Raw genomic sequence first — 18,688 nt, 5'->3', positions numbered from 1 at the left:
ATATAGAAGGCAAGTTTGCAGATGAAACCAAAATGGATGGTATTGTGGACACTGAAGGAGGTCATCTAAGATTACAGTTATCTTGATCAAGTGGATCAATGAACATTAGAGCAGCAGATAGAGTTTAATTTGGATAAATATGAACTATTGCATTTTGGTAAAACAAACTAGGGCAGGATTTATACAATTAAATGTAAGGCCTTGGCTAGTGTTGTAGAACAGAGAAATCGAGGGGCTCAGGTATGTCATTCTTTGACACTTGAGTCACAGAGTGGTGAAGGCAGTATTTAGCACGCTTGCCTTCATTATTCAGACCTTTGAATATAGGAGTTGGGATGCTGATGAGGCCTCTTCAGGAGGACTGTATCCAGTTCTGGTCAACCTGTTATAGAAAGAATATTAAGCTGGAGAGAATTCAGAAGAGATTACCAGGATGTTGCCAGGAATAGAGGGGTTGAGTTATAAGGAGGCGCTGGATAGGCTGGGACCTTTCTCACTGGAGTACAGGAGAGGTTAAGGTGACCTTATAGAGATTATAAAATCATGAGGGGGTATAGATATGGTGAATGGCAGGTATCTTTTCCTTAGGGGGTGGGATTTCAAGACTAGAAAGTATATTTTTAAGGAGATATGAGAAAGATTTTAAAAAACCATGAGAAGCATTTTTTCTAATACACCAAGTGGTTCATGTGTGGAATGAACTTCCAGAAGTAGTGGATGTGGGTACAATTACAATTTTAAATAAACATTTAGATTATTACAGGAATAAGAAATATTTGGAGGGATAGGAGCCTGGTGTCGGCACTAGTTTAGCTTGGGATTATGGTCAGCATTGACTGGTTGGATTGAAGGCTCTGTTTCCATTCTGTATGACTCTGATTCAAATCGCTCCTCATATGTCAATCTTACCACTGCAAGAATCAATTTGGTAAACCTTTGCTGCACTCCCTGTATATTTAAGAGCATTCTTTCTTAGAAAAGGACACCGAGACAGCACACAATATTCACCAATGTCCTATTTGGTTCCAGAAATTATTTCAGTTCTTAAATCCTCTTGCTATGAAGGCCAATATATGGTTTGCCTTCTTTACTGCCTGCTGCATCTGCACACTTCACTTCAGTAACTCATATACAGGACATTCAAGTCTCATTGAGCAATCCCTTCTCTCAATTTACAGTCAAATAATAATCTGCCTTCCAACTTATGCTTGGAAAGTGGATAATCTCACATTTATCTGCCATATACAGAGGAACCTTGATTATCCAAATTTTGAATTACCCCATCAAGATTGCAATGTTCTGATGTTTGGCTAGACTGTGTTATCTGGCATTCGACAATCTTAAAATATTTGCTGCCCATGTCGTTTGGATAATCGAGGTTCCTCTGTATACTCGAGTAATAGTCAAACATGTTTGACTACTTTTTAAAAAGGTTAAATTTATGGGGTCAACTATTACATAGATACTACTTTTGAGGGGCTGAATTTCTCCCCCGTCAAAATTCATATCATATCATTAGCAGAAGTCCAATTGATCGTTAAACAAATAAAAAAAAAATGGTAATTATGAAAACCTGGAGCGGAACTAAACAGCCAGCAGACTGCAAGATCAGGTGCAGAGCGGAACTACTGGTACACGGGAAAGCTGGAGCAGGATGTGATGGCCAGCACACTGACTCAAAGGATCGACTTATGGAATATATGGAAAGGATATATGGAAAGTTCCAGGTTATTTGGCCAAAACTAGGGGGTCGACTTTTACTTGAGATCGACTATTATTCGAGTATATATGGTACACTTTACGTAATTTGCAATTTTTCTGCCCAACCCAGGGAGAGAGTGAGAAAAGAGATCAATCTGAGATTGACTCACTTCTGTTATCAATTGTACCAAACAGTCAGGGCAGGCAGGGACAAGGTAGGACTAATAAATTAAACTGCATTTATTTCAATGCAAGGGGCCTAACAGGGAAGGCAGATGAACTCAGGGCATGGTTAGGAACATGGGACTGGGATATCATAGCAATTACAGAAACATGACTCAGGGATGGGCAGGAACTGGCAGCTTAATGTTCCAGGACACAAATGCTACACAGGAAGGATAGAAAGGGAGGCAAGAGAGGAGGGGGTGTGGCATTTTAGATAAGGGATAGCATTACAGCTGTGCTGAGGGAGGATATTCCCAGACATACATCCAGGGAAATTATTTGAGTGGAACTGAGAATAAGAAAGGGATGGTCACCTTATTGGGATTGTATTATAGACCCCCTAATAGTCAGAGGGAAATTTAGAAACAAACTTGTAAGGAGATCTCAGCTATCTGTAAGGATAATAGGGTAGTTATGGTAGGGGATTTTAACTTTCCAAACGTAGACTGGGACTGCCATACTGTTAAGGGTTTAGATGGAGAGGAATTTGTTCAGTGTGTACAAGACAATTTTCTGATTCAGTACGTGGATGTATCTACTAGAGAAGGTGCAAAACTTGACCTACTCTTGGGAAATAAGGCAGGGCAGGTGACTGAGGTGTCCGTGGGGGAGCACTTTGGGGCCAGTGACTATAATTCCATTAGAACTAAAATAATGATGGAAAAGGATAGAACAGATCTAAAAGTTGAAGTACTAAATTGGAGAAAGGCCAATTTTGACAGTATTAGGCAAGAACTTTCGAAAGCTGACTGGGGGCAGATGTTCGTAAGTAAAGGGACACCTGGAAAATGGGAAGCCTTCAGAAATGAGATAACAAGAATCCAGAGAAAGTATATTCCTGTCAGGGTGAAAGGAAAGGCCAGTAGATATAGGAAATGCTGGATGACGAAGGAAATTGAGGGTTTGGTTCAGAGAAAGAAGTAAGCATCTGTAAAGTATAGACAGGATAGATCGAGTGCATCCTTAAAAGAGTTTAAAGGAAGTAAGAGTATACTTAAGAGGGAAGTCAGGAGGGCAAAAAGGGGACATGACATAGCTTTGGCAAATAGAGTTACGGAGAATCCAAAGAGTTTTTACAAATACATTAAGGACAAAAGGGTAACTAGGGAAAGAATAGGGCCCCTCAAAGATCAGCAAGGTGGCCTTTGTGTGGGGCCGCAGAAAATGGAGAGATACAAAATGAGTATTTTGCATCAGTATTTACTGTGGAAAAGGATATGGAAGATATAGACTGTAGGGAAATAGATGGTGACATCTTGCAAAATGTCCAGTTTACAGAGGAGGAAGCACTGGATGTCTTGAAACATTTAAAGGTGGATAAATCCCCAGGACCTGATCAGGTGTACCCTAGAACTCTGTGGGAAGCGAGAGAAGTAACTGCTGGGACTCTTGCTGAGATATCTGTATCATCGATAGTCACAAGTGAGGTGCTGGAAGGTTGGAGGTTGGCTAACATAGTGCCACTGTTTAAGAAGGGTGGTAAGGACAAGCCAGGGAACTATAGACCAGTGAGCCTGACCTCGGTGGTGGGCAAGTTGTTGGAGGGAATCCTGAGGGACAGGATGTACATGTGTTTGGAAAGGCAAGGACTGATTAGGGATAGTCAATATGGATCTATGCGTGGAAAGTCATGTCTCACAAATTTGACTGAGTTTTTTGAGGAAGTAACAAAGAGGATTGATGAGGGCAGAGCAGTAGATGTGATCTATGTGGACTTTTGACAAGGCAATCCATGGGAGACAGATTAGCAAGGTTAGATCTCACGGAATACAGGGAGAACTAGCCATTTGCATACAGAACTGGCTCAAAGTTAGAAGACAGAGGGTAGTGATGGAAGGTTGTTTTTCACACTGGAGGCCTGTGACCAGTGGAGTGCCACAAGGATCGGTGCTGGGTCCACTACTTCTTGTCATTTACATAAACGATTTGGATGTGAGCATAAGAGGTACAGTAAGTTTGCAGAGGTCACCAAAATTGGAGGTGTAGTGGACAGTGAAGAAGGTTACCTCAGATTAAAACAGGATCTTGACCAGAAGTGGCAGATGGAGATTAATTCAGATAAATGAGAGGTGCTGCATTTTGGGAAAGCAAATCTTAGCAGAACATTTACACTTAATGGTAAGGTCCTAGGGAGTGCTGCTGAACAAAGAGACCTTGGAGTGAGAGTTCACAGCTCCTTGAAATTGGAGTCGCAGGTAGATAGGATAGTGAAGGAGGAGTTTGGTATGCTTTCCTTTATTGGTCAGAGTATTGAGTACAGGAGTTGGGAGGTCATATTGCGGGTGTACAGGACATTGTTAAGACCACTGTTGGAATATTGAGTGCAATTCTGGTCTTCTTCCTATCGGAAATATGTTGTGAAACTTGAAAGGGTTCAGAAAAGATTTACAAGGATGTTGCCAGGGTTGGAGGATTTGAGCTAAAGGGAGAGGCTGAACAAGCTGGGGCTGTTTTCCCTGGAGCATCGGAGGCTGAGGGCTGACCTTCTAGAGGTTTACAAAATTATGAGGGGCATGGATGGGGTAAATTGACAAAATAGACAAATAGGTAAGAGGGGCATAGGTTTAGGGGAGAGGGGAAAGATATAAAAGAGACATATGGGGCAACCTTTTCACGTAGAGGGTGTTACATGTATGGAATGAGCTGCCAGAGGAAGTGGTGGAGGCTGGTACAATTGCAACATCTAAGAGGCATTTGGGTGGGTATATGAATAGGAAGGGTTTGGAGGGATATGAGCCGGGTGCTGGCAGGTGGGACTAGATTGGTTTGGGATATCTGGTTGGCATGGACGGGCTAGACTGAAGGTTCTGTTTCCATGCTGTACATCTCTGACTCACTCAGCTTGTCCAATGCACACTGCGAAATTTTTGAACCCTCAGCAAAGCTAACCATTCCACCTAGTTTTGTGTCTTCTGAAAACTTTGAGATATTATATTTAGCTCCCTCATCAAAATCATTCATATATAATGTGAATAGCTGGTGTCCTAGTACCAATTCCTGTGGTATCTGTTATAGGAAGGATATTAAGCTGGAGAGGGTTCAGAAAAGATTTACCAGGTGGTTACCAGGAATAGAGGGTTTGAGTTATAAGGACAGGATGTGTAAACTGGGACTTATTTCACTAGAGTGTAGGAGGTTGAAGAGTGATCTTATGAGGAGTATAGCTAACGTGAATAGCACAAAAAAAGCATTTCCCAGAGGGTGGAGGATTTTGAAACTAGGGGGAATATTTTTAAAAGGGGAGAGGAGAAAAGTTTTAAAAGTGACTGGAGGGGCAACATTTTCACACAGAGTGTGGTTCATATATGGAATGAACTGCCAAAGGAAGTGGTAGATACAGGTACAAGTACAACATTAGAAAGATACTTGGATAGTACATGAATATGAAAGGTTTAAGGAATATGAACCAATTGCAGACAAGCGGGACTAGTTTAATTTGGGAAACTTGGTCAGCACGGTTGAGTTAGACCGAAGCATCTGTTTCCATGCTGTACGATTCTATTACTCTAAGACAATATCAAGAGAGTAAAAGCTGATCTTTTGTAACCTCAAAATCCAGAATTGGCGCTTCAGTAAAAAGGAAGCAATCTTCCACTTCTGGAAGTACCAAAGGTTTGATACAGTGATAGTGAATGAATAGCAATATATTTCCAAGTCAGGATGAGTCGTGACCTAGAAAGAAATACAAGTGGTAATCTATTTATTGCCTACCCCTGGTTGTGTTCCAGCCAAGAAAGGCCAACTACTTAATGTGAGATTGAAGTCACAGGTAGATTAGACCCTGTCTGAAATTAGTTATTTTCCTTTCTTTACTTCTAAACAGGAGGTGCAAGTTGACAAAAAAGATCACAACTTACTGGCAACATCTGCAGAGGCTCCATCTCCTTTGGTTGAATCTAAGGAACTATTACTATCCAGGCTTTTTGTCGTCATACTGAGTTGGTTCTCTTCCACGACTTTATGATCCATGCCTTCCCATTGCACAACAGGAGCATTGTTGGCCTATGTTAAAAATATTTCCAAAGTTACAGTTGCCATTTAAACATCTGAGGACTCAACTTGATGCCATTAAGAAACATTTATTGCACAAATAGTAGAAATTTTATTATTGAACTGAAGTATACAGTTGAATTAAACTGTTTACTAAAAGGAATTTGTTCTGAACAGTATACATGATTTTATGGAACTGGTGGAGATAAGGCAAAGTAAAATTGTATACATGGGAAAATAAACAGTAAGACCAGTCTAAAGTTATGAAGAGGATTTCATTCAAAGGAGGAGACAATAAAAGTACCGCAATGCAACATCTCGCTATTGTGGGAGACAGGAAGTGGTAGTAAGGAGGATAAGGTGTTATTCAATTTGCAGTCGGCACTGTAAGAGAATTTACACATTGCATTTCCTTTTTTTCACATGAGGACCAGGCAATAATAGTATTCACTTTTTATTAGCTTTTCCAGAAGTTTGCGTTGCTCAGGCAATCTAAACTCCAACTGAATAAATTGAGACATTTTGTTTAAGACAAAAAACAACTCATTATCAAAGGAATTACATACTAAGCCTTTGTCCGGAAGATAAAATGTTACCACCATAGGAGAGGCATTGTATATGGGATTTTAAGAAATCCAAACAATTATTGTGGAATTTATTTTTTTTACCTCAGATTAATAAGAAGAAAAAAAGGTGAACAGAAAGGTTAACTATTTACGTCAAATGTCAGTTGCAACCAAAATCAATTATTCCAGAAGCTCAGCTGCTTCACTCCCAGGAAGGTATAGACTTCAGATAGCTTTCTAATTAAGTTTTAGATTAGATTAGATTACAGTGTGGAAACAGGCCTTTCGACCCAACAAGTCCACACCGACCCACCGAAGCGAAACCCACCCAAACCCCTACATTTACCCCTTACCTAACACTACGGGCAATTTAGTATGGCCAATTCACCTGACCCTGCACATCTTTTGGATGGTGGGAGGAAACCGGAGCACCCGGAGGAAACCCACGCAGACACGGGGAGAACGTGCAAACTCCACACAGTCAATCGCCTGAGGCGGGAATTGAACCCGGGTCTCTGGCGCTGTGAGGCACCAGTGCTAACCACTGTGCCACCGTGCCGCCCACAAAGTTTGTCCTTTCACCCAATTTATCTCACATGCAGACTATTAATACAATCAATTTTATGTTAGACAATACTTCTTGAGCACATTCCTTTTTTAAATTACCTTTTGGCTTGAAGAATCAGTATCTTCCGGACCCAAATTTCTCATTTTCTTTTTGCTGCACGAATTTCTGTTTTCCTCCACTTCGCTCCATGATCGTTTATGGTAAAGCTTTTCTTCTACTGATTTCATCATTTTCAAACCTCCAAGAGCATCACCTTGAGAACTTACAACATTCTCATTCTGTTCAGAAGAAGCTGAAGCTTCTTTTCCAAGTTGTTCAGAGATGTCGAGGCAGGTCAGATCAGGGGACTTCAAGGACAGAGATGGTTCAGATTGATCAAATATTTTTTCTATGTGGTCATGATCAGTTATTTGGCTTTTGTTCTGAATATCTGGATTTGTTTTTAGGTCAATATTAAGTCTTAATTTATCTGAATCCGCTTCAAATTTGTTTGATTTATACATGGTACTCAGAAGTGAGTCAGAGCCAAGATGATCTCCGAATGATTTTGTTACATACTGATGATTTGAACTTACAGTTTTGTATAAATTCTCTCTAATAGGTAATTTAGGAGGGAAGATTCCTAGAGAAAGGTTGTATTTAAATGTGCTGTTAATAAGTGAACTTTGCTTTAAGAGTCGTGACTTTGCATCCAAGGTTTGATAATTTGTAGAACCTTTTTCACCCACTGGAGGCCTTTCTGATACAGAGTCGTAAGTTACATTGGTCACAGTATTCAATGTTTGAAGTGATTGCATATTAGCAAGACTGGACTTTCTGGATTGATTATGTCCCATATGTTTATTGGCTGTATTTTCATATTCAATTATATCAGTCATAATATTTCCAGTTTGGGTATCACTAACTTGATGCCTGACTAATTCTTCAGAAGCTGCCTCCCTACTTTGATTGATCTGACACAATATTTCCTGAGCTTCAAGGTCATTGTTACCTTTCAGGATAGGATCCAAAGAGTTCCCCTTGCTCAATACAGATTCTTTGATTTCTTTCCTATTCAGCTTTTCATTTACACACATTGAACTGACACATTCTCCATCTTCCTCTGTCTTGCCTTCTGTATTTAGAACAGTGATTTCCACGCTCCTGGATAAAGGATCAGAAGTACCAACTGTATGAACAGCTTGATTAACATTACACGCAGTGTTTTCGACTGTGGTTTGTATGTTGACAAATTTCACATTGCTTGAAAGGTTACCAGAACATTTCTGCCTTTTTTCAAGCTCCACCTGGGAAAGTTGGTGATTACTGGAAACACCACACTTACTGGAAATGGACACGCCACCAATTTCTCTAACTGGTGTAACTTGTTCAGATACTGTAATCTTATCTTTGGGGAATGGTGGCAAAACAGACCCATGAGCAGTAAATCTGGAAGTCATGTTATCTGAACCTAATGATTCACTTATGGCTGATACAAATCCATCACACTCAGCAGCAACTGTATGGTTTTTGGTTATGTCCATATTGTTGGCTTCTGAAGACCTCGTGAATTTATCCCTGGGAAAAGATAATGGAGGAGAGCCAGCATCCATCAGCTTGGGAATCATTCTCGGCAAACTCAAATCTTCATTTCTAACTTCCCCAATACTTCCACTGACAACTGGAACTGTATGGCTTTTAGTTATGTCTATGTCATTTGCTTCTGAAAATGCCAACATTTTATTGTTCGGAAAAGATGACAGAACAGAGATAGAGGCATTCCCAACAGAAGTCTTTTTAGCTGATCCCACTGTATGTCTTGCAACGTGCCCCAGATTTTCACTCTCAATTGCAACTGTATGACTTTTGGTAATGTCCATATCATTTGCTTCTGAAAAGACAACAGTCTTATCACTGCAAAAAGATGATATAGACTTAGGCACATGGTGTTTAGAGGTCATTCTTCGAAAACCTAATGCTTCATTTGTAACTTGTCCAAGACCTCCTCCATTAATTGTAACAGTATGGCTTTTAGTTATGTCCATATCATTTGCTTCCGAAAATACCAGAGTCTTATCATTGGGAAAAGTGGACAGACTAGGCGTGGATGCATTTCCAATGCAAAGCTTTTTATCTGGACCCACTATAGGCCTTGCAACAGGCCCAAGGTTTTCACTCTCAATTGCAACTATCTGACTTTTGGTAATGTCCATATCTTTTGCTCCTGGAGACCCTGTGAATTTATCCCTGGGAAAGGATGATAGAGAAGAGCCAGCATCTGTCAACTTGGGAATCACTTTAGGTAAACTCAAATCTTCATTTCTAACTTTCCCAATATTGCCACTGATAATTGGAACTGTATGGCTTTTTGTGATGTCCATATCATTTGTGTCAGAAAATATTAATGTCTTATCACGAGGAAAAGATGTACATAAACTTTCTGTCCAATTTACAACAGGCCCAAGGTTTCCTCCATTAATTGTAACAATATGGCTTTTAGTTATGTCCATGTCGTTTGCTTCTGAAAATACCAAAGTCTTGTCATTAGGAAAAGATGACAGAACAGACATGGATGCATTCCCAATGGAAGCCTTTTTATCTGAACCCTCTGTATGTCTTGCAATGGGCCCCAAGTTTTCACTCTCAATTGCAACTGTATGACTTTTGGTAATGTCCATGTCATTTGCTTCTGAAAAGACGACAGTTTTATCACTGAGAAACGATGATATAGATCGAGGCACACCGTGTTTAGAGGTCATTCTTCGAAAGCCCAATGCTTCATTTGTAACTTGCCCAACGTCTTCTCCATTAATTGTAACAGTATGGCTTTTAGTTATGTCCATATCATTTGCTTCTGAAAATACCAAGGTCTTATCATTGGGAAAAGAGGATAGAACAGGGACGGATGCATTTTCAACACAAATCTTTTTATCTGGTTTCTCTATGATCCTTGCAACAAGGCCAAGGTTTTTACTCTCGATTATGGCTGTATGACTTTTGGTTAGGTCCATGTCAGTTGTTTCTGAAAACCCAAGGGTTGCTTTGCTGGAAAAAGATGGTTGAGCACATGGAGCAGTATTCTCAACACAAGTGAGCTTCATTGATCCCAATGCTTCATTTGGAATGAGTCGAAGATTTCCACTCTCAATCGCAACAGTGTGGCTTTTTGTTATATCCATATCATTTGCTTTTGAAAACACAATAGATCTATTACTGTGAATGGATGCTGCAGACTCAGGGACAGAGTGCTTGGAAGACATTCTAGTAAACGCTAATGCTTCATTTCTAACTTGCCCAAGGTTTCCATTGTCAATTGTGACGGTATGACTTTTAGTCATGTCCATATCATTTGCTTCTGAAAATACCAGAGTCTTATCGTTGGGAAAACTGGACAGTATAGGCACGGTTGCATTCTCAATGCAAATCTTTTTATCTGGACCCACTATAGGCCTTGCAACAGGCCCAAGGTTTTCACTCTCAATTGCAACTGTATGACTTTTGGTTATGTCCATATCATTTGCTTCTGAAAATACTACTGTCTTATCATTGGGAAAAGATGACAGAACAGATGCAACAGTGCTGTATCTCAAGGACAGTTTCTTCGGAACCAATGTTCCAGCTGTAATTTGTCTAGCATTTTCACTGTCAATTTGAATTGTATGACTTTTTGTTATGTCCATATCGTTTGCGTCAGAAAATACCACAGTTCTATCACTTGGAAAGAAAGAATTTGAACCCACTGTCCAATTTGCATTTGCACCAAATTTTCCATTGTCAATTGGAACTGAATGACTTTTCGTTAAGTCCATATCATTTGCTTCTGAAAATAATATTGTCTTGTCACTGGGAAAATGTGACGATAAAGACCCGACAGTACTCCACCTTGAAATCAATTTTGTTGAAGCTGATGTTTCATTTTCTACTCGATCAATGCTTCCATTGTCAATTGTGATGGTATGGCTTTTAGTTGTATCCATATCATTTGCTTCTGAAAATACCACAGTCTTATCATTGGAAAAAGGTGGCAGTATTGATCCAGGTAAAGTCAGCCCAGAGGTCATTCTCGTAAAACCCAATACTTCACTTGCAACTTGTCCAGTGATTTTATCATCAATTGTGACTGTATGGCTTTTAGTTATATCCATATCATTTGCTTCTGAAAATACCATTGTCTCATCATTTGGAAAGAATGACAAAACAGATCCAGCAGTACTTTGTCTCAAAGTATATTTATCTGAACCCTTCACTTCATTTCCAACTCGCCCAAGACTTCCACTGTCAATTGTGACTAAGTGACTTTTGGTTATATCCATGTCATTTGCTTCTGAAAATATGATGGTCTTATCACTGGGAAAAGATGACAGATCAGGCACAGATTTGGAGCTCAGTTTACTTGTAACTAAAGCCTCACTTTGATCAATCTTGCTACAACATCTGTTGTCAGAGAATAATTTGTCTTCATGAGGAGTAAAGGAGGGCATTATTGATTTATCTTCTTTTTGAATTGAGACAGCTGCCAGTTGATTTTGATTTGTGAGGAGTTCTACCTTCCTGACGTCAATAGATGCAGTATGACATCTGGTCATATCCATATCATCTTCTACAGAAGGTGAAACAGTTTTATATTGAGAAAAGGGAGAATGAGTTGAACTTTCAGTACCTACGCCCTCTACATTGTTAGAGACTGTTGTTGAATGAAGAGTGGTAACATTTCCCAAAGCAAAATGGTTAATAGCAACAGTATGACTTCTAGTAAGCTCCATATCGTTGTCTTGGTCTAGAAACAGCACAGTTTTGTTTGAATCTAAATTGTTATTAGAATTAATTTTCATTAAGTCCTTTGTTGTCCCAACATTTTTAACTGTTCCACAAGCTGAAAGAACACTAATGTCTTTCTGTTTCATGATCTGTTCCTCAAAAATGGAAGTCATTGATGTCATTTTATTTTGGTCTGTGTCACTCTGCTTTATGCTATTTAAGAATGTTTTAAAATCTATTGTCTTTTGCTGTTTAGGAACCTCATTTTGTCTGGTAGAGCTGAAGAACTTATTAGCATTCTCATTCTCAGTGTCAAAACACACAGTGGTATGCACTGGTTCTGTAGAATCAATTCCAGCCAAAAAAGACTTGAAGTCAATTTTCTGAGAATGTGTAGTTACAGCTGTAATTGCAGAAGACTGGACTGTCTCTTCAAGATCTCCTTGTATTACAACTCCAGAAATAGGGAAGTTTTGATGTTTACTGACAGTCTTAATATGTTCACAGTGCTGTTTAAAAATGGGAAAATAAATACATTAAATCTTAAAGATTAGACATTTTGCTTCAAATGCTGTTCTTGATTTTAAAGAACTAAAATGGAATTGGAACACATTTGCCAGAATAAAAAAAAACTTTCTATAAAATTGCTATAACTTCAATATACCAGAAATGGACCAAATTAATTCAAACATGCTTTGTTAAAATAGTTGTTGTGGTTCTGTTCGCCGAGCTGGAAGTTTTTGTTGCAAACGTTTTGTCCCCTGGCTAGGCGACATCATCCGTGCTTGGGAGCCTCCTGCGAAGCGCTTCTTTGATGTTTCCTCCGGTGTTTATAGTGGTCTGTCCCTGCCGCTTCCGGTTGTCAGTTTCAGCTGTCCGCTGTAGTGGTTGCTGCACACACGCAGACAACAAGCAACATGAATTCGACTGGGACAACACTACTATCATAGGGCAAGCCAGACAGAGAACAGCCAGGGAATTCCTAGAGGCATGGCATTCATCCACAAACTCCATCAACAAACACATCGACCTGGACCCAATATACCAACCACTACAGCAGACAGCTGAAACTGACAACCGGAAGCGGCAGGGACAGACCACTATAAACACCGGAGGAAACATCAAAGAAGCGCTTCGCAGGAGGCTCCCAAGCACTGATGATGTCGCCTAGCCAGGGGACGAAACGTTTGCAACAAAAACTTCCAGCTCGGCGAACACAACCACAACAACGAGCACCCGAGCTACAAATCTTCGTACAAACTTTGAATTTGTTAAAATGGTTTGGAAATTCAGTCACAGATACGAAACGTATGACCATAATTCTTCTTACTCTGCCTTTGAATAAAGGCAAATTGTTAGGTTTCACAGTTGAAGGTATAATCCTAAACAGACATCAGTACTTGTATCAAAGACAAATGCTGATTTACCTCAATTTGTTGCAATGGGATTCGGAGAGGTGCATGAAGTAGTGCATCCATTCCTTTGAGTAGAAAAAAATACCAAGAATCAGTATTGCACCATCCAGAAGATAGCTCTAATCATCAGATTATATCTAACATGAGTGTACATAGGTAGATGGAGCATAAAGCTTAAGAGTAAAATATGCTTGTCACAGAGGACTCAAATACAGAGTTGCACAAGAACATGAAAGTCAAATCAAAGGGATTGCAAAATTTTCAACAGAAGCAGAGGACATGGCAGGATAAACAGTGAAGTATGTGGAAATGAATAGTTTGAGGCACTTGCTGAACTATTTTGATTCTAATTAATTAATTCTACTATGGTATACAAATGCTTCATCACAACAGTCTAGACAGTGGGATTGGCTTGAATATTACATGGGCATAGTACAAGATTTTTAAAAGGCATTAATCTGCTTAGTATAGCAAAAGGAGAGATTTACTACAGTCAAAGACATTGCTTATTAGAAAGGTGAAGAAAACTTCATTCAGAAATTAGAAATATTGATCAGGTATTTATGGCAACATGCAATTCAGATGTGCTAAAATGAAACAAACTGCCAACATGCTCAATAGACCTTAAACAAGTAATTAGCTTGACAAGATACTTTTTTTTGTTTTATCAGCTAAATTGGGGTGGCCAGTTTTTGCTTGGGATGGCACCACATCTAAATTTCTCTTCCTCAGAAGGCCAGTGAAAAAACTTCAGAAAGATAAGGACTGCTGCAACAGCAAACATGAATTTATTCAAAAAAGATTTAAAAGCAATAAATTAATCATTTGAATGGTTAATAGAAATTACCATTAGAAAATGGGAAGTAGACAAACCTTAAAAGTAAAGCCAATATTCGCCTTTATGGTTAAGAAGCAGATCTACAATTCATGATTAACAGGGGATAAAGCAATGACTTGGATTAAGCTAAGCAGTTAAGTTTAACTAATGCTGACCCTTGAGTCATTTCTAGTTGGTAATTCACCATACTGGATTTGAACATGGGTATCAGAAGTGAATGGGAGAAAGTGAGCACTGCAGATGTTGGAGATCAGAGTCGAGAGTGTGGTGCTGGAAAAGCACAGCAGGTCAGGTAGCATCTGAGGAGCAAGAGAATCAACGTTTCGGGCACAAGCCCTGGATTTCTGATGAAGGGCTTATGCCCAAATGCTGATTCTCCTTCTCCTTGAATGCTCCTGACCTGCTGATATCAGAAGTGAACAGACCTATAGACTTCGGTTTCCTTCTTTCTCAGCCTGCTTTGCCACTCCCACAATCTTACCCTTTTTCCTCTTTATCACCACTACCCTTCTCCATATACCCTCACTCTATTGGTCTAAGAAGAATCACGACTCAATGCCTCAAGCTGTTTGTTGTTCCTGCAATCACAGATCATGTCTCTTCTGAATCTCCTGCCAATAGATTCACGAGTAAGCCTACAGGAGTGCACAAGGGAGAAGAAAGGGTCTCGGATTGGAGTACAAGCTCCTTGCAAAATGCTTCACTTACACTTATCTGTTTGTAACTTCAACTTCAAACAAAAAACAGAAATAAAATGAAACATTTCAAAAACAAATCTTTCTCGCTATTTTTTTTTAAAACACTTATCCTATTAATCATAGCCCAAGGCTTAAACATTCCCTGCCCTATGTCATAAGCAAGACAGGGCGACAATCTGGAAATTTAGCTTTGATGAGCAAATGCATTTTCCTATCCGCACAGAATGGCTATTCAGATCTTCATTTCATTTACAGAAAAGTGTTCATGAGTTAGCCAGTCATATACAAACCAAGGGTCTGAACAGACAAATGAGCAAGTCATGATGCATTCACGTAAACATGGAGGCAGCATTTAGAATTAGACACACACTAAAGCTAGTTCCAACAAAGTAAAGCATTTAAGCACAAAATGTACAGAACAATGAACATAAAGTAGAGGCAATGAGACACGCAAATAATCTAAATAGAATGCTGTTAAGTGAAATGTAAAAAGAGGCAAGAACTTTTCCCTCATTCTATATCATGTGCTCTCAGAAGTGCTCTATGTTATGTCAGATTGCAATAGCTCAAAATGAATATATAAAACCCTTCCAAAAAAAGGGAGAATTTACATATTAAAGGAATGATTGAAAGTGGATGTGTTTACTCACCAGCAATGCTGTAATTTGTATTTTGTGGCATCAAGTCCCTACGAAATAAAAACATGCTTTTATTGCATTACATTATATACCTCTAAAGCAAACAAATTTATGTTTAGCTTTAATTGTTGCACTTGAGAAACACGCCTCCTGTATTCCACATTATAGACCATCAAAATGGCACAGCATCAAGCTACACGAAAAAGAAAGCAGAAGGACATTCTGCTAGCTACATGTTTCATGATAGTTATCCACAGGATAGAAGGAGACTGTTTTATTCAGAAAGAAAACAATTCAGCAAGAGAATAACGAAGGGCTCACAAATGGTTGTAAAGACATCCTTGAATTTACTTGTATCCATTAATATCAATATTCTGACAAAGAATGACCCAATTAGATCCATTCTTTTTTCTTTCAAATCTTTCCTACAAACCTTTCCATTTTATTTACTTACTCGATTTCATTTTCAAATTTATTCTTATTTCCACCACACTTCCAGGAAGTGCATTCCAGATGATAACTTACTTCAATTAAACAAAAAGCGAAAACAACTCTTCATGTCACTTACTTCATTTGAAAACGATCTTAAATCTGTTCTCCGGTTATTGACTCTATTATCTTTATCTAATCTAGGAAAACCCTTTCTAATTTTGAATGCCTCAAATCAAAATTTCCATTTAAAACCATCTGCCATAAAGGAAAACAAGTCCAGTGTTTCTTAGTCTTTTCATATGAATTAAGTGTTCATCCTGATCCAATTCTCGTAAATCTCCTCTATACCATCTCCAAGATCTTGACATTCTTTCTAAAGTAATGATGCCCATTATTGGCCACAACACCAAAGCTAGGCACAGTGTCTTTTTATAGAACATAGAACATAGAACAATACAGCACATAACAGGCCCTTCGGCCCACGATGTTGTGCCGAACTTCTAACCTAGATTAGACTTTTTTTCATTTTCCATGCTCTAACTATAAAATTAATTGTCCTGTACACTTTTTCTTAAAAACAACTTGATGCAACATTTTCTACCACATTCAAAAGGCTTGTAGGCGCACATGCCGGAAGTAATGGCCCAGTGATATTATTGCTGGACTATTAACCCAGAAATTCAGTAAATGATCTGAGGACGCAGGTTCAAAACCCACCACAGTAGATGGTGAAATTTGAATTCAATAAAACCTATCTGGAATTAAGAATTTACTGATGACCATGAAACTATTATTAATTGTCAAAAAACCCACCTGGCTCACTAATGCATCCAAAAAAAAAAAAGGACAAATCCAACTTGACCAATTGCCGCTCCTTCAGTCTACTCTTGAACATCAGTAAAGTGATCGAAGGTATCATCAACAGGGTCACTCAGCTACTGATCTCATTATAGCCTTGGCTCAAACATGGACAAAATAGCTGAGATGAGGTGAGACAGTGACAGCCCTTGCCATCAAAGCTGCATCCAACCAAGTGTGGCATCAAGGACCCCTTTTAAAGGTGGTCCGGAGTCCATGTGAGAGGAGTTGGTTAGGGAGGCCGGCACTGAGGAAGCAAATGTGGCTGTAGTAGCAAATCTGTTTCAGGACACGGTTGAAGAACTTCAGGGCAGAGGAAATGACCTGGGAGTTGCAGTGGGAGAGGGACTCCCTGAGATTCTTGTAGAGAGAGGAGGAAAACTTCTTCAAGGCAGGCATCCTTGCAAGAGGATTCGCAGTAGGCAGTTCAGGCAGCATCCGAGGAGCAGTAAAATCGACGTTTCGGGCATTTTCCAAGACTTACCTTTTTTTGTAAAAGGGTTGATGTAAAAGATGCCAGAATGGAGGCCAAATTATGTATGACATTTCCATAACGTATGGAATGAGCTGCCAGAGGATGTGGTGGAGGCTCGTACAATTGCAACATTTTAAGGGCATTTGGATGGGTATATGAATAGGAAGGGTTTGGAGGGATATGGGCCAGGTGCTGGCAGGTGGGACTAGATTGGGTCGGGATATCTGGACGACATGGACGGGTTGGACCGAAGGGTCTGTTTCCATGCTGTACACCTCTATGACTCTTAATTATTCATCAGCCCAAGAAAAGACCCAAGCTCTGGTACAGATGTGGGAGCCTTTATCTTCCAATGGACATAACCCGGTCCTGACTTTGTAGCCCAGACTTGGTGTGTCTGGAACACAAATTCTTCCCTTCTAAGGTGTATGCCCACTTGGGGAAAATTCTAAGTACTATCCCCAACTTCTCCAAGTGCTCATTATTGATTTTTCCGTTATTAGCATGTCATCCAGATCAATGGCAACCTGGGTTATACCTTGTAAAATGTTCTCCATCGTATGTGGAAACATTGAGCAGCCTGACAATACCCTAAATGGCAGTGTCATATATTGGTACAAATCCTTATCAGTATTAGTTGTAGAAATTCTCATATAACCACAATTGCAAGTACACATAGCTCAAGTCCAGCTTCATGAAGGACACCCCACTGCTAGCTTTGACAAGCCATAAACAAATTCTCTTACATTTAAGGCAGAATTTTACTGTGTTTGACGTTGAGCAGATCTACCAAAACTTAAATCAATGAAAATCAGAGAGAAAGCTGATTGCGATCTAGTGGTTGCGATCATACCCCATATGATTTCATAACTTTCGGGTCACAAGTGGGTGTTCACTGATGATTGCACACAAGTCAGTTTCATTTGCAACACATCACATATTGAAGCAATCCTTAGATGTAGTAAGATCTGGCCAAATAATGACCATTCCCAATAAGAGAATCCAATTATATTCAAATGGCACTATCATCAGTGAATCCTCCGCTATCAAGAGTCTGACATTACCATCAACCAGAAACTTAACCAATCATGCGAGTACTGTGACCACAAGACAAGGTCAAAAGCTGGTTATTCTAGTTGAGTGTCTGTTGCTAGAAAAGCAGAGCAGGTCAGGTAGCGATAGAGGAGCAGAGAGAAAAAAAAAAATCGTTTTGGGCCAGAGCTCTTCACCAGCAATGAGGCTGGGAGCTTCAGGGGTGGAGAGATAAAGGGGAGGGGTGAGCCTGGGGAGATGGTAAGCAATGAGGCTAAGAGTGCAATAGGTGAATGGAGGTGAGGCTAAAGGTGATAGGTCGAAGGGGAAGGTGGGGCGGAAAGGTGGGAAGGAAGATGGACAGTTCGCAGTTTGGTGCACTGACCTCTACACTGCTGAACCCAGGCGCCAAATCAAAGACACCCCCTCCTACCTCCCCCTCCACCATGATCTCACACCGCATTACCAAACCATCATCTCCCTGGCCATAAACAACCTCATCACCTCACAGGACC

The 18,688-nt window shown here is 39.7% G+C and overlaps 1 protein-coding gene across 3 annotated transcripts in view; it reads right to left on the bottom strand.

Moving 5' to 3' along the window:
- The window catches only part of knl1 (kinetochore scaffold 1), a 131,448-nt gene that overhangs the window by 56,659 nt on the left and 56,101 nt on the right, over positions 1-18,688 (bottom strand). For all 3 annotated transcript variants that reach the window (XM_043698239.1, XM_043698237.1, XM_043698238.1), the window contains 4 exons: positions 15,389-15,426; positions 13,215-13,267; positions 7,149-12,296; positions 5,784-5,928 (listed from right to left, as the gene is read on the bottom strand). In XM_043698239.1, the coding sequence (XP_043554174.1) occupies positions 5,784-5,928; positions 7,149-12,296; positions 13,215-13,267; positions 15,389-15,426 (5,384 nt within the window). The remainder of the gene's footprint in view (positions 1-5,783; positions 5,929-7,148; positions 12,297-13,214; positions 13,268-15,388; positions 15,427-18,688) is intronic.

This window comes from Chiloscyllium plagiosum, chromosome 10 (genome assembly GCF_004010195.1).
Source record: "Chiloscyllium plagiosum isolate BGI_BamShark_2017 chromosome 10, ASM401019v2, whole genome shotgun sequence".
NCBI classification, from domain to species: Eukaryota; Metazoa; Chordata; class Chondrichthyes; order Orectolobiformes; family Hemiscylliidae; genus Chiloscyllium; species Chiloscyllium plagiosum.
Note: the sequence above shows the minus strand (reverse complement) of the source record. Positions and strands in the feature narration are given on the sequence as shown.